General features: G+C 50.5%; 2 protein-coding genes across 2 annotated transcripts in view; one reads left to right on the plus strand and one right to left on the minus strand.

The window, feature by feature from the left end:
- The window catches only part of LOC149360046 (uncharacterized), a 30,785-nt gene that overhangs the window by 4,010 nt on the left and 1,859 nt on the right, over positions 1-24,916 (plus strand). The window contains exons 2-4 of the mRNA XM_089569184.1: positions 6,362-6,423; positions 14,180-14,287; positions 24,469-24,495. Coding sequence (XP_089425310.1) covers positions 6,362-6,423; positions 14,180-14,287; positions 24,469-24,495 — 197 coding nt within the window. The remainder of the gene's footprint in view (positions 1-6,361; positions 6,424-14,179; positions 14,288-24,468; positions 24,496-24,916) is intronic.
- Positions 6,529-12,653, minus strand: LOC149360047 (uncharacterized). Its single transcript, XM_089575302.1, has 2 exons — positions 9,839-12,653; positions 6,529-6,532 (listed from the first exon to the last, which is right to left on the minus strand). Exons 1-2 carry the CDS (start codon positions 12,646-12,648, stop codon positions 6,529-6,531), a joined length of 2,814 nt encoding a protein of 937 aa, XP_089431428.1. The 5' UTR covers positions 12,649-12,653.

Consider the following 24,916-nt stretch of genomic DNA (forward strand, 5'->3'; position numbering starts at 1 on the left):
ACGCCTGTAGGGACCACCACATAATGTTGAAGTTTGGCGCAAGCTGGGAAAACGCTAGAAGACGTGAAAGCTGGTGACCGCCGCTGCCGGCGGCGCGATGAAAATGCAGACCACCGCCGCTTGCCTGCAGCATGGAGCCGACGGCCCACGTGCGAGAAACGCATGCGTCGAGAGAGATGCGGGGTTTACCGTTTCCTTCGGCTGTTCGAATGAAACTGCTGTTTCATCTCTCAAAACGGCGACTGCAAGAGGAAAACCTTCTCTCCCCGCAGCTTGTGGCGCGAGGGAGAGAGAAAAGAAAGCAAGTAGTCGATTTTTATTTCTTGTTGAAAACCATTGGTCCCGAAAACGTTATACCCAGTTACCTTTCTGGGACCAAAACGCATTAATTCTTTTTTGTTGCTGCTTAAAACTCTCGAAAGAACGTTTCTAGACCTTTAGTGGGAGCACTGCCTTTCTTTTGTGTTTCTATGTCTTGCCTCTATGGTCTGGAAACGTTTGATAAATGCTGTACTGGGACTGGGACATTCCATCCTTTTTTGGAGTTTCTGAGGAGGTTTTGTGTTTGTTGGGGTAGCGTCACTTATATGTTAATAATGACCTAAAACCGGTCAGATCTGCCCCGCTATGTACACAGTCGCTCATAATAGAACATAGGCCATTCTCGCAGTCACCATCTATGCACACATTCACTCACAGCACAACATTATCCATTCCATACGTCACCATTTATACACACATTCAGTCACAGTAGAACATAGGCCATTGCAGAGCCACCATCCATGCACACACTCACTCACTCACAGAAAAACATAGACCGCTCCAGAAGGCACCATCTACGCACACATTAAATTACAGAAGACCATATACCGTCCCTGATGTCACCATTTAGAGTCAAGATCACTGTCCTGCAGGAATGTTAAAAAAAGGACTATGTACCGTAGATGTGTAGAGTCTAGTGAACACTTTTTTTTCAGTCAAAATTATGGTATTTCGCCGCTATCTCTATTGGGTGAGATAGTGCGATCCCTATTTTAAACGAAGGAATGCACAAAAGTTTAGCCGGCATATTGTTGTCTTACCGTTATCTGCCAACAAGGAGACTACGTCAGGGGCTATATCAATTGCACAAAGAAAATGAGAGCCCTAACGCGCTTTCTTGCGAAGTACCCGGTGCAGCAGAGGTTGGCGGAGAGCAATTGTATTGCCTATTTCCACTGTTGCATCCGATTCCGTAGGTAAGAGATGATATAGCTTGCAATAGCAATCGGTGTTCTGGTCAATCTCTGTGCAACACGGAGTATGCAATGCATAACATTTCCGAAACATTTACTGGGGCCGTATTCTCTAAGCTGTTCATTTTAAGATAGCCATCTCGCGTCCTGGTTAAAGAATGCAGAGCGAAAAGACAAGGACAAAAGAAGAAGTGGACAGGACTGGCGCGGACTTCTTCGTTTGTCCTTGTCTTTTCACGCTGCATTCTTTAACCATGATCACTGACCAACAAGCCCAAACAGCCACTTTATTTCGCGTCCGTCTGGTCATCTGTCATTGGCCAGTCACATATACTCGTGGCTTTCAAGCGCCTGTGGGAAAGCGACCCGGCCATGTGGTAGTTGCCGACCGGACCTCACCATTGGCTGCTATTGGCTGCCATATGCACCCAATGGTGAGGTACGGTCGCCTTCTATCCAATGGCTGGGTCGCTCTCCACAGACGCTTGAAAGCAGCGGGTATACCCAAAGACCGCTGACAGCGGAACATACAGGCGTGAAATGGCAACTTTAAAATGAACAGCTTGTGGAATACGGCCACAGAAGTCTGAAAATATTATATCTATAATTTCGTATATATCTGGAATAGCCCTGAAATCGTGACCTGCCTTTTATGGACCGAATTGAAACGAAATTGAGGCACCAATTTTGCGTAGTATGCCAAATATATGATTCTGCACTACGTATTCAATAAACGCGCAAAAGAACGACTTTAAGGAGATAGGGTGGTAGTTGCTGACACATAAACTACCACCTTCTTTCTTTCTGAACACGAAAACTGCCGGTAGGCCAGTCGAAAGGCAACAAAGGAGAACTAAGTTATAGGTGAAATATAGCTGCTGCGAAAACACTCCATACCTTTCACTTCTCAACCTAAAAATAAGAAATCTTGTTGCCCCATCGCATGCCCGTGCGTCCAATTTCCATTGTTTCTTATTCTTCTTTGAGTCACTGCGTATCACCATGCCATCTTCCACTTGCAACGGGTCTGTGTATGAACTCACTTCCTTCTCGATGCACCTGTCGCACTTATTACGCTAGAAAATTGGCATAATGAAAGCATCGAGACCGACTGTCCGCGCCTGACGCCGCCACTGCACGCGAATCATCATCTATTATGCGGTTTTTTTAGGACAGCGCACTTCTAGGAGCACTTCACGGATTTCGGGCAGCATACGTACTGTCGAGAGCAAAAGCGGTATATTCCACGCGGCGGCCGCCAGAGCAGCGCGAAACTACGCAAAAGTGAATCGCAATGGCAGGCGGAATTTGGGATCGAGACAGCCAATGGGAGCCCTTTATTATCTGCAGGCATGTGGCTTGACTCTTTTCAATGCAACGTGCTTCAGCTCGCTAAAATGCCGAGAGGCGCCGCGGCAGCCACTCAACAAGGAGGTGAAACTTCCTATACCTCCCAGCGGTCATGAATTACAGACGGAAGCGCCAATTCCTCCTTCAGTTAAGTTCATAACGAATGGTGTACGAGTTATCTCCATGACAACGGACGACCGTCGCATGAATACGGATGACCGATGACAAGCGTGAAATATAGCATCGGCTTCAAGCATAGACTGGTCCAAATCGGTCCCGCTGTTGGAGATGGGCGGATATAGTATTGCTGTCCGCCTGGTGCGCGCGGCCGCGCGCCGCGCTTTATACTTGGGTCAGCATTTCTTTGCTGTTGTGGCATGTTAAGATTGGTTGCGCTGCTGGTCAACAATGGTAACCTCAGCTCTAGGAGACTGTATGGAGAACAGAGTACATATGTATTTCACGGTTTTGTTGACACATACGTCCTTCTCGTTAATTTCAGCGTAAAAGAGATATTTCTCAAGATGCGCTATATGTCTACGTTACATCATTCCCTACAATACAGGTAATGTGTGTAGACGCACAAGAGGTGTTAAGTTTATCTCAAATGGCGCAGCTGACGTTTTCGGTATATCATTTCGTGCATCATTCACGCAATACATGTGCGATCATTCGTGCATAATGTTCACCCGATACATGGAGATCATTCTATGCGCAGTGAGTGCACGCAATTCAATGCATGCGTGATGTAGTACCTTACAGTCGTAGATAATTGCACAAAAAATTGTTTAATATTTATGTAAACGCGTGAAAGCAAACCACTATCACGCCACTGTCCATGCCGATATATCGACACCAATAAAATTCAGTTAGCATATAGTTGCACCATCGGTTCCCGCGATGTTCCGACTTTTCTGCGGATCAAACCTGATGACGGCTTCGTCACCAGCAATGACTAAATCATTGTTCATGATCCGCGGTGCCGAAATGAGCGGTGGCCCCCGGTAAAGCGAGCGCAGGTAGTGGTTCCCGTCGTATCCGTGCGGATCTCGGTGCACTCTTCGCAGTTTGTAAGGTCACGAGCACAATACCAAACACCACCGTATGTTATCGTAGCACCGACATCACTAACACATGAAGGAACACGACGCCAAAGTGTCTGTGATCAGCGCTTCAAAGCAGGCGACAGCGCCCGAGATAACGCGACTGACGGAGTTCACGAAAAACGCGAATGATGCGCGGCGGTTACAACGGCCGCGGGGGATCAGAAATTCAAAAGATATAGAAAGCGAGAGAGAGAGAGAGAGAGAGAGAGAGAGACTTTTCTCCTTTCAGAACCTTCTTTCAGTTAGACCTTGTTCTTTACGAGGTCTGTTAGAAAAGTATCCGACTTTATTTTTTTTTGCGAACACCTGATGGATATGAAACAAGCGCGTTTACAGCAGCCGACCTTGAACCCTCGTGCGCATGCACGAATTTTTTCCCGCCTGCCGATAGCGTCAGTCGCTGGGAAGCAGCGTTTGAGTGAGGCAGTGCGCAGTGCTCTCGTCGGTTTTTTAGTGCAAGCAAAATGGCGGAGCGAGAGGAGCAGCGCTACTGCATCAAATTTTGCCAGAAACTTGGCGATAGCCAAGGGGAAACCATTCGAAATGTTCAGACGCCTTTCGGTGATGATGCTATGAGCAGCACACAGATTAAGCAGTGGTGCAACTGGTTTAAAGACGGCCGCACATCTGTGGAGAGAGAGCCACGCTCCGGTCGGCCATCAACATGCCTAAATTACTAGGTAATTGCCGAAGTGAACTCTGTGGTGATGCGGGACTGTTGTGTGACTATCCGAGAAATTGCGGAAGAGGTGGACATCAGCAATTTTTCTGCACATTCCATTATCACCGAAGATTTGGCCATAGAGAGAGTTGCGGCGAAATTCGTGCCGAAGCTGCTGACGGTGGAGAAAAAGCAGCTTCGTGTTGAAGTCTCACAGGAGATGCTGGATTCCACAAACAGTTACCCTGACTTCACCGACGCCGTAATCAGTAGTGACGAGTCTTGGGTGTACGGGTACGACCCGGAAACCAAATCCCAGTCGTCACACAGGACGCATTCCACGTCACCAAGACCAAAGTCTGCGCCCGCCAAGTGCGCAGCAATGTCAGTTTTTCTGACTGCTTTTTTGACTCCCTCTGTGTGGCACACCACGAGTACGCACCCCACAGGATCAAAGAATGACTAAAGAGTACTACAGGGATGTCCTCCATCGCCTACGTGGTGCTGTGCGGCGCAAGAGACCGGAATTGAGGTCAACAAGAAATTGGCGCATCCCTCGCGGCATTGCTCCTACACATTCCTCGCATTTGATTCAGACTTTTCTGGCGAAAAACCAGACTCCTGTAGTTCAACAGGCTCCTTACTCTCCTGATATGTCCCTGTACGACTTCTGGCTGTTTCCTAAAATCAAGAGGCCATTAAAAGGAGCGCGATTTCAGAAAAGAAAGGACATTATGGCTGCAACGACAGCTGAGCTAAACTCCATTCCGAAAAGGGCCTTTTCGGAATACTTCCAACAATGGCAGCACCGCTGGGAGATGTATATGGAGCCCCAAGGAGACTACTTTGAAGGTTATTAGGTTTCTAACGCTCCAGTTGTGCCAGTTTTTTTTCTTCGGCCAAAGGTCGGATACTTTTCTAACAGACCTCGTACTACAGGCGCTAGCGCCAGTTCCTCTTTCAGTTAGGTTCGCCACGGATGGTGTACGGAGTTCCGGTTTCAGCGGAGGATTCTCCAATTAGCCGGGACGGCTCGCGCTTTCCTCCCACTGCTCTCACGCCGTATCTCGTGGGCCAGCGAGGGCCAAAAGAGGGCCAGCGGATCGCTACTGCTGCGGCCTCGCTCGGCATTTTGGCGAGCTGAAGCACGATGCGTTGAAACGAGCCAAGCGACTGTCTTGATCCCAGATGCCGCCTGTAGATGGTGTTGCGATACAGTTTTGCGTTGCTCCGGCGCCTGCCGCGTAGAGTATACCACCTTTGCTTGACTTTTGCTGTCGACAGTCGCCTGCAATGTGACAGGCGGCCCACGGGTTGTGGTACATCTGGCCGCCAAAGTAAAGTCCTTCAATTTGGACAAGAGCCTTTAGGGTAAAGGTCTTCATGGTAAATGCCTTCCCGGTAAAGACCTTTAGGTAAGGACTTTAGATAAAGGCCTTTATGGCAACGGCCTTTAAATCAAAGAATTTTTTTGCATTCACAGCACGTAAGGACCATAAGTGCCCATCGTAACTAGTGCTACTGCATGATATTTCGCGCTTATCCATGTTAAACCGTCTGCTAATTTTTTCTAAACAATTATATGGTGCTAGGATCAAGTTTGTAGGCCATACGGCGAATAAAGAAAATATAATGCTGACTTCAGGCTGGTTACCCAGTTTAATTGCGACTTTGAGTGAGCGAAATTTCTTCATGAATGCGCGCTAGGGATGTTTAATTCTGATTATGAAGCAAACCGCACTGACTCGCATTTGAGAAGAAAAAAGCTGTTTTTTTTTTCAGGTTTATAATTTCAGCATTGCTGATGTACCTTAACTTAAAGCCCTACATGCTGTGTTACGCAACTTCTGGGCTGTCGACTTTTCGTTTTCGTTTTCGTTTTCGTTTTCTGATCGGAAAAAAATCCACGGTACCTTCACCTAATGTTTTTTTCTCCCTCGCCAAGAATTGATTTTTGTTTTGAGCAAGCAATCTGGCATGCCTTAAAAATTCGGCACTTTGGCTTGCAGATATGCCGAAAGACATGATGAAGCACTTTTTCCATTGTGGGTATATGATTCTACCTGGCCACGTAAGTACCACTTGCTGGCTCCCCATTGAATTTGCCACTAAAACTCGGATAGCCCATAATTTGTTCTTCGGTTCGTTCTGCTCAGTTTTTTGATAAATTCGTACTTCACCTAAGTGAACATGTGCAGTGTATACAAAGCATTCACTGCTTTCAGTTGGTTTAAAAATTATTTTGCAAAGCCGGAATGCAAAGAAAGACACGCTTTTTTTTTAAATTTCGAGCTACTGCTCAACTAAACGATAAGCTTTGCAAAGAAAACTACTGAACACAAAGAGTAATGGATGCCAGCGAAGCACCTCAAAAGTTGAATTCACGTTTTGAGTTGACCGTATTTTCATTAAGTTCGCTCTCATGATGAATATATAGAAAAACCGATTAATTTTATGGCCGTTTCGTATTACTGCTGCTGTATATTCGAAGCAGTTGTAACACGTGGACAGATTTTTCCCGTTGTCCATGCTTTGCTGACTGCAGCTAGTGCCATTGCTAATAAGGTAAAATTAAACACTTAGAGCAGGAGCCCAGAACTACGTGGACAATGGTCCCTTCATATCCTTGCTAACTGGATATATCTGGATGTAAGTTTCGGCCTAGCCGGAAATGATACCGCTATACTGCATCTCCCTTTTGTTTTTGTGAAAACAACCGTTTACCACGCAAGGGACACGCTATATATTTAAACTGCTTAAACGACATAAATATATTGCAAAGTATAGTTGTCATGGGTTCGGCGACTAGTCGACATCATCACCGAGTCCGGACAATGAGGGGGTGGCCGTTTGATGCCCGGCGTAGCCGGTAAGCAAACGCAGTGACTGAGACCGAGGCGTGTTAAGGGGTAACAACAACAAAATAACGTTTATAGTTCGATTGAACAATGCGGCAGCTTTCACAGATGCATAATTCACATTCTACAAAACAATTGCGGAAAGCACATAGCAGTAAACACGCTGAATTAAGTTATACATTGAATATTTCTACACAGCTAGGTCAGAACACAAGTGAGAGGCCAATTAGATACATTCGATCAAAAGTCAGAAGGTGAACAAACATACAGTCAACCGGGAAGCGCGGCTGCAGTCCATCCACAAAACACGCAGTCAGTGCGGCCCCCGAAGGCGACGTCCGTCCAGGGCAGCTTGCGGTTTCGAGGATGCGGTGCGGCGGCTCGGAGACCCGGGAGTTCGCGGCGGCAGCGTTTCCACCGACGAGCGGACTCAAGTTAGTTTCCATACGGCCCCCTTTTAAAGCCCCCGGGCGCTAGCGAGCGAGCACTCGCGGCGCCACAGCGTCGGCGTCGAAAAAAACAAAACACCAAAAAGCGCGACGAGAGCACGTAGGCACCTACGCTTTGACTCTGCATGGCCGCCATCTTGGAGGAGGAAAAAATTAACGCACAACTAAAAAGAAGCCCCAGGCTTCGACTCTCGATTCGGTGACCTTGGAAACGCAAAAAAGTAAAACACAACCAAAAAGCCAGTCACGTAGGCCGCAACTTCTTTCCCGCTAATGGTCAGCTCTAGACTTCGGCAGTATCGGGGACGAGTTTGAGCCGCCTCCGCTTTCGCAACGCGAGGGGTTGTCTACAGCACTGAAAAAAACGTGCATGCATTCTTGCTCTTCCCGAGACACATACAAAGAAACGCGGACGCATCAGTTTTATACAAACAAAAGTAATTTACAGGTTGCCGCCACTTCTGTGACACGGCCCCCCACTTTCGGAATATTATCCGATAATATTCTAGACCCACAGAAGTCGGCGAGCAGACCTGTGCACAGATATACAGCGCGTAACAGAACCTCTTATATAAATCTAGCACACACAAACTACAAGTCACCGTGTATACATGCACCATAATACTTGAATAAATTAATAGCGAAAATTAATAGCGCGCGACAAATCTACAGCCTGCTAAGAAAATCAGCACCGACATTGTCCTTGCCCTTTATATGCTCGACGGTAAACTGATATTCTTGGAGCCGCAAGCTCCAGCGCAGGACTCTGCTGTTTAGCTGTTTGGCTCTTTGGATGTAGCTCAGTGGTTGGTGGTACGTCTGAACTAAGAACGGTACACCATACAGGTAGGTGGAAAACTTCTGTATTCCCCAAACTAACGCTAGGCACTCCCTCTCGATTGCGCTGTATGCTGCTTCCCTGGGGAGCAATTTTCTGCTCGCGTATGCCACCGGGTGAAGCGTTCCGTCATGCCGCTGCATTAGTACCGCGCCAAGGCTGGTATCAGAGGCGTCCGTGCGCAGCACAAACGGTTTGGAGAAGTCTGGCAGCCGTAGTATCGGAGGGCTTGAGACTCGTCGCTTGAGCTCTTCGAAGGCTTCCTGATGGGCCGGCGTCCACCTTACGACGTTCCTCTCTCCTTTTCTCGTCAGCTGGGTGAGGGGCTCGCTTATTCTTGCGTAGTCGGGGATGAAGTCGCGGTAATACCCCGACAAGCCAAGGAAAGCGCGTACCTGACGCTTTGTTCGAGGAGTTGGCGCCGCCTGTATCTTGTCGAGCGTTTTACCGAGTGGTGCCAGCTCACCTCTGCCAATGCGATGCCCGAGGAACTCGATGCTTTCCATCCCGAATTCGCATTTGCTTGGTCGTACTGTCAGGCCGGCCATCTCGATTCTCGCAAACAGCTGCCTCAGCGAAGAAAGATGTTCCTCCCACGTAGCACTGGCAACGAGGACATCATCATAGTAGTGCTGCACTCCGGGAATTCCCTCCACCACTCGTTGCATCAATCTTGAAAATACTGCCGGGGCAGTTTTTATGCCGAACGGCATAAAACGGAATTGGAAGAGACCCGATGTCGTTGAAAACGCCGTTTTGGGCTTGGACTCCTCAGTCAATGGGATTTGCCAATATCCTTTGGCAAAGTCTACCTTTGAGAAGTATTTCTTCTCTCCAGCTGCAGCGAAGACCGCGTCCGCTCTGGGCATTGGCTCCGAATCGGCAACCAAGACGTCGTTCAGGCGTCGGAAATCAATGCAAAGCCGGTTCGTGCCGTCTGGTTTCTTCACCAAGAGGACCGGTGAATTGTAGGGTGACTGGGACTTCTCGATTATTCCCAGTCGCTCCATCTGCTGCATCTCTCTTTCTACGGCTTCTCTCGTCGCAAACGGAAGTGGGTATTGTTTAATGTGGACCGGAGTGCGGTTAGTGAGCTCTAACTGGCACTCGGCCCAGTCCGTCTTGCCTGGGACGTCGGAGAAGATGCGAGAGTGCTCTGATATCACTTCTCGGAGCTGTCTCCGTTGATCCGCCGTCAAATCATTAGAAAGCTTCACATCTCGCTCGCCCTCCGACTGTTCAAGCGCCGGAACAGGAATGGCTCCCTCGCTGTCCGATTCGGTAACGCCGCAGATCGCGTGGCACACGCGTTCTGTTGGCTGGCTTTCCCGCTCTTCGTACTTTTTAAGTAGGTTGGCGTGAAAAATCTTCCTCCCTCCGGCTGTCTCGATAACGTAGTCGGCCTCTCCTTTCTTCTCTTTGATCTCGAAGGGCCCCTTCCACTGAAGCAGCAGCTTGTTGTTGTCCGTAGGCAGCAAAATCAGGACCTTGTCTCCCGGATCAAACATCCTCTCTTTGGTTTTCCGGTTGTACAGTTTTGCGTAGCGCGCCCCGGCCTTTTCGAGCTCCTCGTGCGCTAGCTTGCACGTGTCTACCAGTCGATTACGGAGGTCAAAGACGTGCTGGTATGTGGTCTTCGCCTCCTCGTCGAGGTGATGGTTTGTCCAGAGCTCCTTCAAAATGGCCAGGGGTCCCCTCACATGCCGCCCATACAAAAGCTCGAAGGGCGAAAAGCCCAAACTTGCCTGTGGGACCTCCCTATATGCGAAGAGCAACGGCGCCAGATAGCGGTCCCAGTCTCGCGGCTTTTCGGCGCACATTCTCTTCAACATTAATTTCAGGGTGCCGTTGAATTTTTCGACCATCCCGTTCGCCATGGGGTGGTACGGCGTGGTATGCAGCTGGCGTATGGAGAGAAGTCGGGCCACCTCCTTCATTAAGTCGGAAGTGAAATTGGTGCCTCGGTCGCTTAGGACTTCATTAGGGACTCCAAATCGAGAAAACATTTCGACCAGTGCCTCAGCGACCCTCTCAGTTTCCACGCTCGGCAGCGCTACGGCCTCTGGGTACCGGGTAGCATAATCCATTAAGGTCAGGATGTACCGGTTGCCATGTTTGGAAGGGGGCTGGATTGGGCCCACAATGTCTATGGCCACTCTTTTGAATGGTGTTTCGATGAGCGGCGTCCTCCCCAGCGGCACCCGGGCGACCCGGCCCTTCGGGATTGTCCTCTGGCAGATGTCACAGGAGGCGACAAATCGCTTCACGTGCGCGGTGATACCCGGCCAGAAAAAATCTTCCAATATCCGGTCCTTCGTCTTTTGGGCGCCTAAATGTCCGGCCATTATTCCGTCGTGCGCAGTTTTCAGCACCGCCTCTCGATGACACTTTGGAACGACGAGCTGGCGCACGATCCGCCCAGTTTTCTCGGTGTAGATTCGGTACAGTACTTCATTCTCTTTCTGGAATTCTATTTTTCCTTGCGAATCCCTACACGTCACTTTCTTGCCAATTTGGGAGAAGCAGTGCTTGAGCGACTGGTCCTCTGCTTGCTCCTCAGCATAACTCTTCCTGCTTGGCTCCACTGCGACGCCGGGGGTTTTAAGCGCTTGGAACTTCTTGTTTTGCTCCCTTGCTTTCGCTCTTGTTACAACCGCTGCAACTTCCTCTTCAGCGAGCTCGTTGCTGACCGGTTGTTCAACCAATTCCTCCGGGTCATCTGGAGCTCTGGCGCCTTCTATGTTTCCGAGAATTAAGTCATACAGCGGCTCCTCCATGCAGAGCACCGATATAATCCCAGAGAAATACGGGGTGTCGATGTGAACCCGCGCCTCAGGCAGCATCTTAGCTGTTCCATCCACTAGATAAACTGGCCTCTTCTCTCCTGTGAGCTGGTCGTCGTTGATGAGCTCTCGTCTCACGATCGCCGTATTGCATCCGGTATCCCGCAGTACCGATATGCTCTTGCCTGCCAACGTTCCAGCCACCACCGGCAGTCCTTCAACGAGGAATTTCGGTCGCGTCATCATGACCGCGTTCACAACGCGAATCTTATCCCCATTTTTGAGCTCCAGGTAGCCATCGCGAATGCTCTCCTCATTAACGTTCTTGACGGGTGAGTAGACGCACGATGCCTGTGGCCTATCCTTTACCGCTGAGCGGCACGCATCCGCCTTGTGTCCCTTTCGCCCGCACTTGAAACAGGTGACGCTAGTACTGTTACTGGTGTGGGTACGGCACTGTGAAGCCTGATGCCCAATGCGGTTGCAAAGGTAACAGCGAGGCGGTGCTAGTTGATTGATTCTCTTTCCTTCGCTTTCGGGCCTCCCGGAATCGTCTCGGCTGTCTTTCTTCAATTTGGAGAGATTCAGGCTTCCTTGCGCTTCTAAAAACTGATCAGCTAGGTCCAACATCTCTCCTAGCGATTTTGCCTTCCTCTCCTTCAGGTAAAGTGCCATGTTGGAATGACAGCCTTGTAGGAATCTTTCCTTAATGAGGAGCTCTCTGAGTTCCTGAAACTCTGTCTTGATGCCTGAAAGTTCGATCCAGCGGTCAAAATAGTGGCTGAGACGCGCTGAGAACTGAGCTGCAGTTTCGCCATCCGCCGGTTTTCCTGTATTGAATTTCTCTCGAAATCCTTCTGCGGTGAAACGAAATCTCTTCAAAAGGGCGGTTTTCACCTTCGTATAATCAGCTGCATCACCCGGCGGCAAACGCCCATAAACACTAAGGGCTTCCCCACTCAGACAAGTAGCTAGCGCTGTCGACCACTGGCTCTCCGGCCACTTCTGGCTCTTCGCAATGCTTTCAAATCGTCTGATATACGCATCTAAATCATCCTTCCGGTCGTCAAATGGGATCAGGAGTTTACTTGTGTTTAACTTCAAATCACCTTTGTCCTGGCTCCCTTCTTTCTCTCTTGTCTCTTTCTCTAGTCGCTGACTCTCTATTTTTAAACGCATAATCTCTATCTGACGTTCGTCAGCTGCCTTCGCGGCCGCGCGCTCCGCCTCTGCGGCCGCGCGCTCCTGCTCCGCTCTCTCTCGGGCAAACGCCCGCTCTTCGCGCTGCTTATCTTCGACCCATTTTCTGAGCTCAGTGCCTTTCAGCCCCAACTGGCTACCCATAGCTATCAACCTTTCCAAATCCATGCTTCTATCTCCAAGCACACTTTCAATAACACAGCTACAAGCTTAGCACAAAGCAAATCCTATTGATACACGACACCTCTATAAAGTCGGCACAGTTCAATACCTCAACAAGTCTCCCTCTCAGTTCACCACGTTCCCTTCGCATCAAACGTCCTGTCGCGGACGCCAGTTAATTGTCACGGGTTCGGCGACTAGTCGACATCATCACCGAGTCCGGACAATGAGGGGGTGGCCGTTTGATGCCCGGCGTAGCCGGTAAGCAAACGCAGTGACTGAGACCGAGGCGTGTTAAGGGGTAACAACAACAAAATAACGTTTATAGTTCGATTGAACAATGCGGCAGCTTTCACAGATGCATAATTCACATTCTACAAAACAATTGCGGAAAGCACATAGCAGTAAACACGCTGAATTAAGTTATACATTGAATACGTTTATAGTTCGATTGAACAATGCGGCAGCTTTCACAGATGCATAATTCACATTCTACAAAACAATTGCGGAAAGCACATAGCAGTAAACACGCTGAATTAAGTTATACATTGAATATTTCTACACAGCTAGGTCAGAACACAAGTGAGAGGCCAATTAGATACATTCGATCAAAAGTCAGAAGGTGAACAAACATACAGTCAACCGGGAAGCGCGGCTGCAGTCCATCCACAAAACACGCAGTCAGTGCGGCCCCCGAAGGCGACGTCCGTCCAGGGCAGCTTGCGGTTTCGAGGATGCGGTGCGGCGGCTCGGAGACCCGGGAGTTCGCGGCGGCAGCGTTTCCACCGACGAGCGGACTCAAGTTAGTTTCCATACGGCCCCCTTTTAAAGCCCCCGGGCGCTAGCGAGCGAGCACTCGCGGCGCCACAGCGTCGGCGTCGAAAAAAACAAAACACCAAAAAGCGCGACGAGAGCACGTAGGCACCTACGCTTTGACTCTGCATGGCCGCCATCTTGGAGGAGGAAAAAATTAACGCACAACTAAAAAGAAGCCCCAGGCTTCGACTCTCGATTCGGTGACCTTGGAAACGCAAAAAAGTAAAACACAACCAAAAAGCCAGTCACGTAGGCCGCAACTTCTTTCCCGCTAATGGTCAGCTCTAGACTTCGGCAGTATCGGGGACGAGTTTGAGCCGCCTCCGCTTTCGCAACGCGAGGGGTTGTCTACAGCACTGAAAAAAACGTGCATGCATTCTTGCTCTTCCCGAGACACATACAAAGAAACGCGGACGCATCAGTTTTATACAAACAAAAGTAATTTACAGGTTGCCGCCACTTCTGTGACAATAGTGAAGTACAGGAAAGCGATATCCCTTAAATTACATGATTAAGATTATTCATGACAGATATTTGGAAGGTGAGAAACGGTGAGGATACGTTGTGAAAGGTGATAAAAAAGCTATAAATAAAGCTGTTAAATATAATACCAACTGAATTTTTCTGGCTACGTTCTTCTCTACCTTACGTTCTTCTCTACCTTACTCGTATCTTCATTGATCTCTATTGTTCGAGCAATGTTCGATGGATGACCATGCAGGTGTCGACCCTGCTGGAAAAGAAATTCAAGCGGTTCTTCAAGGGACGGGATATGGTAGACGCTCTCACCGACATGTGCGTCGATGCTTGGCCTGTAATCAACAACAATGTAAGTACACAATAGAGATCATTTGAAGAGCACGTGACAATAATAGCTTCATAATACCGGAAGGCATTACGTAGGTGAAGGAAACAACACTTCACTGATTCGCTTGAGTTCTGTAGCCCTTATGTACTCGTACAGTAATGGATATATTGTCACGTTGTAGTGACGGCAGTCCAGCGGTCAGGAAGACACCAACCAGTCTTGGAAACGAAGCTCTTTATTTGGGCTGACTTGCGCCCACAAAAGAACTGGATCACTCGGCGGCGGCGTAAGCAACAAACGTGCTCGTCGGTCGTCGAACTACGAATGTCCGCTGCTCGCGGCATCGCTCAATTTAAAGGCGGCAAGGAAACTTCCAGATAACAGGACAAGATCATCTCCAGTAATCTAGAAAAACCTAGATGCAGCCTTTCATGGCTGCGATCAATCGGGATTAGTCTGGTCGCTTCTCGCGTCACGAACAAAAGTGATAACAACCCTTTCCTGCAGCCTTGAGCGTGAACGAACAAACACTACAATGATACGTGGCATTACCCCCCTTCCAAATAAGCATCGTCTCGATGCTTTATAATGAAATTAAACAGGGAGAATGCTTCGAGAACTTAGAGTCCTTTAGCGTTCCTAATAATGTGTAAGGGCAGCGGTAAAAGCTTTAAGTCTGGCCGTGTCGTCGTCGTCGTCGGTGTTGTCGTCGGTGTTGTCGTAGTTTTTGTCGTCGTATTTGTCGTCGTATTTGTCGTCGTAGTAGTCGTCGTCGTCGCAGGGATCGTCGTCGTCGTGGGGGTCGTCGTAGGGGTCGTCGTAGGGGTCGTCGTCGTCGTAGGGGTCGTCGTTGTCGTTGGGGTCGTCGTTGTCGTTGGGGTCGTCGTTGTCGTTGGGGTCGTCATCCTAGGGGTCGTCCTAGTTGAGGCATAGTCTTGTGTTTTCGTTCATGGAGGATCTTAGTTCTTGCGCTCATAAGCAACCTCACCTCCAGAGGCTGCTTCATTCGGTTTAACCTTCGGGGCCTGGGGGAGCGTCCACGCACTACGTAGCCTCGGCTAGGAAATACAAAGCGCGGCGACGATGGCGACGGTGAACGTGATAGGCGGTTGGGCGGTGAGCATTCTTCCCGACGCAAAAACTCCTCGATTTCCGCTGGTCGCTGGCCGGGTCGGGGTTGGTGGCACCCGGGGCTGCTGAATAATGACTGGAGTCGTCGCCTGGGGAAAACTCATGGTGGACGTTGCTGCTGGCTTTCGCTTTCGGGTAGGGTCCGGCAGAATCCCGAACTCAGGTTCGTCCCCTTGCAGGCGTCGGCTTGCGCGGTGGACTGGACTCAGGTCCTGCGGTAGATGACTCAAAGGGCTGGCGTCACGACTTGTAGGGGGTGTCCGGAACATGGGAGGCTACCCCGCACCTCCACCAGATGTCACGTTGTAGTGACGGCAGTCCAGCGGTCAGGAAGACACCAACCAGTCTTGGAAACGAGGCTCTTTATTTGGGCTGACTTGCGCCCACAAAAGAACTGGATCACTCGGCGGCGGCGTAGAAAGAGAAGTTTATTTTATCTGTCATAGCATAGAAAATACAACAAAACAGATGAACTTAATTCTCTGATCATTCAAGCACATGCGCAGTGACGCAGCACTGAGCATGTCAGTAATGCAGTAAAAATGCCGATACTCGACCGCCGCGCAGGACGATAAAGTATGTCGACCATTTGCGCAAGAACTCAGCCTCGCTCATTGACAGAGCGTCCATGCATGCTTGTTCAAAGAGGCGCGTGCGCAGGCGCTGCAACATTGGGAACATTGTTCTTTGCGGACGCCCATTTAAGGATGCCACTCCACGCTGCCGCCACAAAACGAACATGCCGACACACAAGAGCATATTTTGAAACACTTCGGGAGAACTAGTGCGCGCTTCCAGGCGGGTTAAAAACATGCGTGACACTAATGTCCAAAAGGTGCGCGCAACTACACACTCAAACATTGCGTGCTGCAAAGTTTCAAGCAGACCGCACTGCGGGCATCGGGCGGAGGGCGCCACGCCCCACGCCGCAAGGCGGTCTCTTGTGGGCAGGACCCGCCAGCCTCGCAGCCAGCCGAAGTCCCTGACATCTGCAGGAAGCGTAGCTGAGGTCAGTTGGCGCCAGCGTGCCCGTCTCGTTTTCTGGAGTTGTTCGCGGGTCAGCGCAGCGACCGTTAGTGCTTCACACATTCTGGAGGGTGGGGTTTCATCAACATCCAGATCGGGCACGCTGGCAGTCAACGACGTCAGTGTGCGACGCACATTAACGAAAAATGCCGGCGGCTGCTCGGCTGTAGGGCCAACCACGTGTTGTGAAAAAAACACGTTACGCGCTGTACCCAGAAAATATGTGAGGAGTGTTCTCCCGGGATAGTCTGGGTTGCGTACAAGATCTCGTACTCCTCGCAAGGCGAGCACATTGCACATGGTGCGGATACAAGGTATACCAAACCCACCCATGTACGATGGAAGGCGCATGAACATTCGTGACACAAGTTCGGTTTTGCCCGCCCAAACGAAAGAGCCACAGGCCGAGGTTAGGCTGCGCGCAAACGTGCGTGGTGGGTTTGCGACGCGGGCGACAAAAAAACATGCGGCTAGGATTGTGGACTTAACTATATAGCAGCGCTCTGCCATTGAAAGGCGGAAAGTTGACGCCACCGAGAGGCGTTTCTCAGCGTTCGTGCGGAGGTTAGTCCAGGTTTCGCGGGCTACTTCTCCGCTGGCGAGGAATACTACTCCCAGGACTTTCACTCCCTGCACCCACTCCACCTCGCCCGCAAGGTTCGGTGTGAAGGTGCCAAACCTTAGTGCCTTGCTTTTTCCCCTGTTCAATAGGGCCCCAGATATCTCGCTGTACTCGAGAAACAGCCGCGAAAAAGCGGCGTAGCTATCCTCGTCCTTGAGGAAAAGCGACACGTCATCGGCGTAGGCCGATACCTTGATTTGGCCCTGGCCAGGCAGAGGGAAGCCGCGTATGGATGGGCTGTCGTTAATGCGCCGGATGAGTGGATCCAGGCACAACACGAAGAATGTTGGGGAGAGAGGGCATCCTTGCCTTATGCCCCTGGTGACTGAGAAGGGAGCGCTCTGGTGGCCGTTTACGGAGAGACGAGCATTCAGGTCTGCGTAAAGTAAGCGCAGCCTGCTGACAATTTGCAGAGGGAATCCGAAGGCTTCAAGGACTCCGAACAGATACGAGTGTTCCACCCGATCGAATGCTTTCGCCTGGTCTAGTGAAACAAAGCACCCGCTGAAGCCCGTCCTGCTGGCAAATGTGAACAGGTCTCTAGTGAGTGCCAATGCATCAAACACAGAGCGGTCAGGCACGCTGCTGGTTTGAGCCCGGTGGATTAGGTGAGGTAGGATCGTCCGCATTCTTGTGTTCAGTAAAGATGTGACTATTTTGTAATCTGCGTTTAAGAGGCTTATGGGCCGCCATGCTTGCGGGTCGGAGGGGTCACCGCCCGCATTCGGAATGAGTATGATGCGACATTCGCGGAAAGAGTTTGGACGTAACCCATCCGCGAGGAAGCCGTTGACCATCTTCAGGAGCGCTCCTTGGATCTCGTAAAAAAAGTTTGAATAAAAACTTGTTGGAATGCCGTCTGGACCGGGGGCAGAGGCTGCATTCATACTCTGCAGGATGGCGTGCAGCTCTTGGCTTGTGGCTGGTGCGCAAAGGTTTTCATGCAACTCTTCAGCTACTCGTGGCAAGTTTCCAAAAAAACTTTGTAGAAGCCCGTCATAACCATCTTGAAGATGTAGCCAACTGTCCGTAGAGAACAGGTTCGAAAAGTGGCTTGCGAAGATCGTGCAGATATCGGCCGTGGTTTTGCTTTGGGTGCCGTCTGGGAGTGTCACGAAAGGCACAGTAGCGGGAGCGAATTCCTCTGCCGTGCCTGCGCGTACGTGTCGTAGCACAGCCGGGTCTGATATCGGCCGCCCGAGCTGGTGTGCACGACTAGCTGCCCGTGATGACTGGCAGAGCAACACGTGGTAACGTGCTTTAAGTAGACTCAGGTAATCGCTCATGGCAAAGGTTAAGGGTGCTCCCCTTTGCACTATACGGATGCGCTTGAGGGTGTCATTCAGTGCATGAGTTACCCGGCGTCTGCGGTCTTGACCGGCCGCCACCAGGGTTGCTTGCCAACGAGCCTTGAGTGTGTCCCATGAATCAGTCGCAACGAAGCTCCTGCACGATGCTGCCAACGCCGTACGCAGCGACGCCACGCTTTCCGGGTCCGCCAGTAGGCTCGTGTCCATGCGCCACGTAACAGTACGTGGGGTGTCCTCACCAAAGTCGAGCCTGACTGACAAGGGGTGGTGATCGGAAATCACCGGCGTGCCTGCAGGGAACGCGAGAACTTCGCAGCTAACGACAAAAGAAGCGAGCTCTGGTGGAAAATAGAATTTGTCTATCCGACTCGCTGACTGTGCTCTCTCAAACGTCGCTCCAAAGGCATCCCCGTGAAGCTGCACCCACGCGTCAGACAAGCGGAACTGAGTCACGAGATCGCGGAGCGCGGGGGCACCGCAATAACGGCGACCGTGACCCTGTCCGCGGACGTCACGGTCGATGTTAAGTACACAATTGAAGTCACCGACGATGAAAGTGGGGTAGGGATCAAGGAGGAATGAGTCGAGGCGCTCAAAAAAATCAGAACTATTAGTCCGCCGTGCTGGCGCATATACAACCAACGCACGTACCCGCCGCTGGTTTAGTGTGAAGTCGACCGCAAGAGTGCGGCCGTCCAGCCCGAAAGTGCAATGAGCACCCGCGCGCAGGCAGGGGTTTACAAAAACGACACCAACACCGCACATATGAAAATCAGTCAACGAAAAATAAGCAAAAACAGAAAACCGGGTGGTGAAATTCAGCACATCAAGTGAAGTACGGAAGTTGCATTCCTGTAAAAACAGGATGTCGACGCCCCTAGCCCTGGCAAAGTGCATCACCTCTCTCTGTCTGTCTACGGATTGAAATCCCCGAACATTCAGGGAGAGGAGATGCACAACCGCCATGACTGCCAAGAGCACCGACGGCATAGCATACAACCTAAAGAGCGCTGCCATGGGCGGCGCTTGGCGCGCGCGGCACTTTTTTGCTAGAACGTTCGTTAACAGTCCCTTCGGATTCCGATGATTGGGGGTGGGCACGTTTGAAGTCTGGTCGGGAAAAGTCCATGTTTTCGGGGCCGTCGGCGCTTGTGGCCTCGCTCACCGGTTGCTGCGTGGTCTTGGCGACGCTCGCAGCTGAAGCCGATGCCGACGCCAGGGTCGCCGATGGGAGGGTGTGGCTGGCTGGTGACGGGAAGCGCGCGTCGTCCGCACCTCCAGGAGTCGTCGTTCCTGACACCTGGCCGCACGTCAAGTCGCCTGTCAGGCGAAGCGGCGTGACTTTGTCCGGTACGTCCACCAGGTCGCCCGACGCCACGCTCGACTCATCGCCGCTGCTGCTCTCGGTGTTGAAGGAAGCTGTGCGGGGTAGCGGCGGCAAGGGTTCCGCGAAAACAGCACCGAACGGCTCCACCTCGTTTGAAGGCGTCCCCTCGAGCTGCTCCTTCACGGGCACCTCCGTCGCGGGGGCGGGTTCGGGCTCCCTCGGGCGGCTGGTCGTTGGGTGCTCGTCGGCAACAGGCGTCCGGACGGTTGGTGGGCTCCGCGTTTCTGCGGCCACGTTGTCCTTACTCGGTTCCTTCCTCGAGGCGGCGGCCGCCGCATAGGACCGTGGCCGCAGGCAGTCCGCTGTGGCGTGGCTTCCACCGCAGCGCCTGCAAGCCGCTCCGCATCCGGCCGTGTCGTGGCCGAACACCTCGCAGCGAGCGCACCGCGGCGTTCGACACGCCGCGCCGATGTGGCCGTCCTGCCCGCAGCGGGAACACACCTTCCGGACGCCTCGGTAGTCAAACATGACGCGGTGGCCCTGGACGGTCAAGAAGTTCGGCACCGCCTGCTTCATCTCGATCCGGACCACGCGCGTCCCGTTGCCGACGTGACGACGGCCCTTGAGGACGGGGTGGGTGATGTCCAGCACCTTGCCGAAAGAGCTCAGTGCCGCTGCCAGCGCCGCGTCTCCCACGAACAGCGGCACACGAAAAGCCGTCACGTGGACCACGGCAGGACCCACGCAGGCTACTGGGACGGAAGTGCCGTTCACGTTGAAGGCGCCTTCCACGAGCATCTTCTCCGCCGCCGCAGCCGAGGCCATGGCGACGCAGAACTTCATGCCTCCATGGTGCTGGAGGCTCTCTAGCCCTTTCGGGCCGACAACCAACTCGATGCCGTCGACGATGTCGTCAGCTGTCGCGTCGGATGTAACTGTGAACGAAAAACAGTGCGCCTTTGGGGGCGGCGCACGGAACACCGGAGGGGCAGCAGGTCCCGGGCCTCCCATGACGTCACGGGCGGCCGACTGGGCTGCTGCTTGAAGGCCAGGAAGTTGCCCGAGCACCGGCAAAGGCACGGCGCCTGGGCTGGGAGGCTGGTTGCGGATCCTCGGGGTCGCAGTGGATCCGAGGCCCGCCTGCACTTGTCAAAACTTCTCAGCAAGCCAGCGCCGAAAAAACTTCGCTGGTTCTGGACGAGCTCGGGCAGCAACAAGCGTGCTCGGCGGTCGTCGAACTACGAATGTCCGCTGCTCGCGGCATCGCTCAATTTAAAGGCGGCAAGGAAACTTCCAGATAACAGGACAAGATCATCTACAGTAATCTAGAAAAACCTAGATGCAGCCTTTCATGGCTGCGATCAATCGAGATTAGTCTGGTCGCTTCTCGCGTCACGAACAAAAGTGATAACAACCCTTTCCTGCAGCCTTGAGCGTGAACGAACAAACACTACAATGATACGTGGCAATATGCTATATCCTTAAAGTTTATTTGGAGGCATTTGACTTGTCGATACGCAACAGGCGTCCGTCGAAATAGAACACGTCAACAGCTTAAAGTTAGTTTATGGACGAATAGAGCTCCGCAACGGCTGGAAGCTTTGGCCACACCGCTACACATCAATACGTCACTGCCCGGCTCTTCACATGTAACGTTGACCATGAAAATTACACAAATGCAATAAACGTCGGCTGCCATTTTGCTAGCTTCTTCAATTCCTTTGAATCGGTACCACTGTTTAATGACGCACTATGACCGCGAGCAAAGGTGTTGACCGATTCCTAGGAACTTGGGCAATTTGCTGAATTTTCGAAATATCTACAAGGTGCTTTCAAACTGTCAATCAAAAACCAATCGCTTACATTCTAAAGTACAAAAAAACCCCTCAGTCTTCCTTTTATTCTCGGTTTTATTATAATACATATAATAGAGAAATAATTAACGCTCCCTCACTAATTCCGCGTGGATTCATCCGACCTCAGACAGAGAGGGAGAAATACCTTTCCAATGCCTTTCCAATGGGCTCCAGCCAAGCTCCTACCACTCCTATACGATTTTGATGAATAAGGGGATCCAGCAAGGCGTGTTGCAGTTTCGTTGGTGGTGCGAGTCAGCGCTACCGAGAGGCTAAGCGAAAGTTTTTGAAAGCGACATAAGGAGTTGAAAATTGGGGGGGGGGGGGGGGGGGGAGATTCCCACATATTGTGTTTGCCGGATGGGTATAGTATCCGCAATAGGCGCATGATCTAATGGCATGGAGTGTTCGCTAAGGTCAGAGCATAAAAGAAGGAACCTCTTGACGATAAAAGAAACGTGTGCATGCAAATCAACACTTTAACTTAGACGTGTTGCTTATTGCGAAAGAAGAAAAATGCTGCCCATTATCGTGCACAAGATGTCTTACAGAAAACTGAGAGAGTGAAGGGCGGAGAAACATCATATACATAAAAAAAGCTTGATATTTGCGGTGTCAACCCGTGCCACATTCCTGGTGTTGCTGTCCGCAGTAGTCTTGGCAGAGGTGTATTCGCACGACGCGTGGATCAGGACTTGTCCGCTCGGAAGGCGTATTGCTTGGCGCAAACGCCCCTCTGCAGCCGTCCCAGAGAGCATCACCCTCCAAATGCAGGGCCTATCGAAAATACTGGCTCCCTCCAGTCCGTTCGGTAATCGGCGGGCAAGGATTTACATACAGCGACTCACTCCTAGGCCTCCCAGCACAGGCTGGCTTATACTCCGTAGCTATTTGGCATTAAGTGGTTGGACTCGGTTTTTAGACCAAGGTATTATTTCGCATTGTGTGCGCCATCCTCGTATTACCTTAACGGTGCGTACTGTATACGAGTATCATTTTCTGTTTATCTCGTTGATCGGGTCGTGTTAGCAATTGTGTTTATTTTCTTGAACGTGATTGTGTTGCTAAGAACAACGCGACTGCCACTTCTAGGGCTCGTTGAAACTGTTCAACACTTATGCAACATTCAACAGGTTGTAGAATCGGCCCCTTTGAAGGTCGGTCGGTGCGGGAAAGACTGACAGCATTACACGTGGCGGATGCTGCATCATGCTTGCTTTTGAAGCTTCGGCCACACCAGAAGCGCAGGAAAGAGAGGTTTCTTTTCAGAGACAACGAAATATGACTACTGAGGAGAGTAGTAGAGTACTTCATATATTTGGTTACATTGATCTCAATTTTTGCTCTTTTAATGCTTGCTAAGCTCGTCTCTCGACCAAAGCCACAGACGAGTTCTCGTGGTCTGCAGCCACTGTGACGACGAGTTTACTTGCGGTATATACAGGGTGTTTCACCTAAGTCTGCAATTTTTAAAACTAGGCATTTTGAGTTAGAAGAGCGTTTTTTCTGGATAGTATTGTTAGCCGCGTAGTAGATCAGAATACAGCTAAGACCTGCTAACTAGCACGCTTTCTACCTGATATTGAGTAGTTAACTTTTTATCTATTACTATTAGGCTCCTTAATTATTGAAAGGCGTGTACATCCCACCGTAAGTAATATCCATATCAGTTTTTAGTATTTCGAAAACGCGGTTACCCTCGGCGCTGTGGCCCAACAAATTCCGGCTATCGCGCCAAAATGCATGCGCCTTCGAGAAGCTTGGAGGCAAGGTACCCTCTCCAGTGCACGTAACTAGTCGAAATAGCCAAAATTTGCTCGACCACAGCGCTAAGGGTAAGCTCATTTTCGAAATTCTAAAAATTTTTATTGATATTACTTACGGCAGGCTACAGCACCTGAGTAATTAATGAGCCTAGTGATAATAGTTAAAACCTTAACTATTCAGTATTAGTTAAACAGCCTGTTAGCGCATCTTGCTGTATTCTGGTTCACTACACCGCTGACAGTGCTATGTAAAAAAAAGCGCTCATCTAAGTCAAAAAGCCTATTTTAAAAAAATTGTGTAAAGTCTTAGGTGAAACACCTGTATATCCGGCCGTGCACCGCCCATTCCAAAGATCCCTGAACGCTTTGCTGCCACATGTTAACAATGAAAGCAGCTACATGAATGTCCCGCAGATACCTGCTTGACCGTAGTCCATACCGAAATACATATTGCTGTTCCCGGAAGAACAAAACGGGCTTCACTATTACCACATGAGCCCATGGTGCACGGAACGAGGGCACCGCACCCACTCCACGGCGTACCTTAGCCAGCAGATGAGCAGGAATTTTGAGAGCTACCACTCCAAGGCTTCCGGAAGCAGGTCCACATAACGACCCCGCAGGGCACATTCATACCCAACAATACTGGACCAAAGCATTTTTGAACGGGGAAAAATTTATGGGCGCAATGTTTTCATATGTGTAAGATTTTGCTATAATAATCAACATATCCGCAGATCTCCCGTCGGCCGGCTTGCATTTTTTTTGCTACCTGTTATTAACGCTTTCGCTCTCGTCAAAAGCCTTCCTCTTTGGCTTTCTATGGCAGTCTGAACTGCTCGATGCGAGCGATGGAATCACTCTAAAAGAAAGACTTTGTCACATATCGGAAGAATGGACCATTGCCTTCAATATTTCTATACTATTATCTTACAGTTTCCAGTTTTCAAAACTTTTGTCTAAGAATGCTGTAAATGCACTTGAACAACAATCATAACGTGCATAACAGGTGGACGATAGAGTTGTGGCTTCGAGATACTACACCTGTGACGGCTCCTTCATTTGCTTCTAAGGCGGGTCGCTACGCGGTTGTCGCTGCAAAAAAAAAGAAAATGGCTGGACATCTTCGAGTGATCGAGTTGCTCCCTCCTGGTTTTTTTTCAGGTTCCTATGGCTGTGATGCAAGTCAAGGTAAGGGAAGTTCATGAGTTCGTACCATTTCAACGCCACTGAAGGCAAAACAACTCTTATTCTGTCAGTTCGAGCTTTTACAACTTATCTACAATTTCATCGAGTAAGCATGCTTGTATATATACTTCAACTGAGTAAGGGCCGAATATTATTCACTGAGCTGAAATTCTTAGTACTGCTGGGAATTCTAGATATAGAAGGTAGAAAGGCTGGCATCCTCGTTTACTAGTGCTAAGTAATGTAATGAGGAGAAATAAATCTACAAAAGGGAAACTGGGGCATTCACCGAGAGAGACAGCGATCAAAGGGGCAAGGGGCCCAGCGCCTGAACGCACACGTCATTCTCATCGTCTTCCACGCACAGCACTTTGTCCTCGTCGTCTTCCACGCATGCGTCACGGTATTCCGCAGTATGGCTGTC

Source organism: Amblyomma mixtum, chromosome 2 (genome assembly GCF_055824585.1).
Source record: "Amblyomma mixtum isolate Tamu chromosome 2, ASM5582458v1, whole genome shotgun sequence".
Classification (NCBI taxonomy): Eukaryota; Metazoa; Arthropoda; class Arachnida; order Ixodida; family Ixodidae; genus Amblyomma; species Amblyomma mixtum.

Excerpts from the sequence above, each read along its gene's own strand:
- LOC149360047 (XM_089575302.1), bottom strand. The coding sequence starts at position 12,648 with ATGGATTTGGAAAGGTTGATAGCTATGGGTAGCCAGTTGGGGCTGAAA.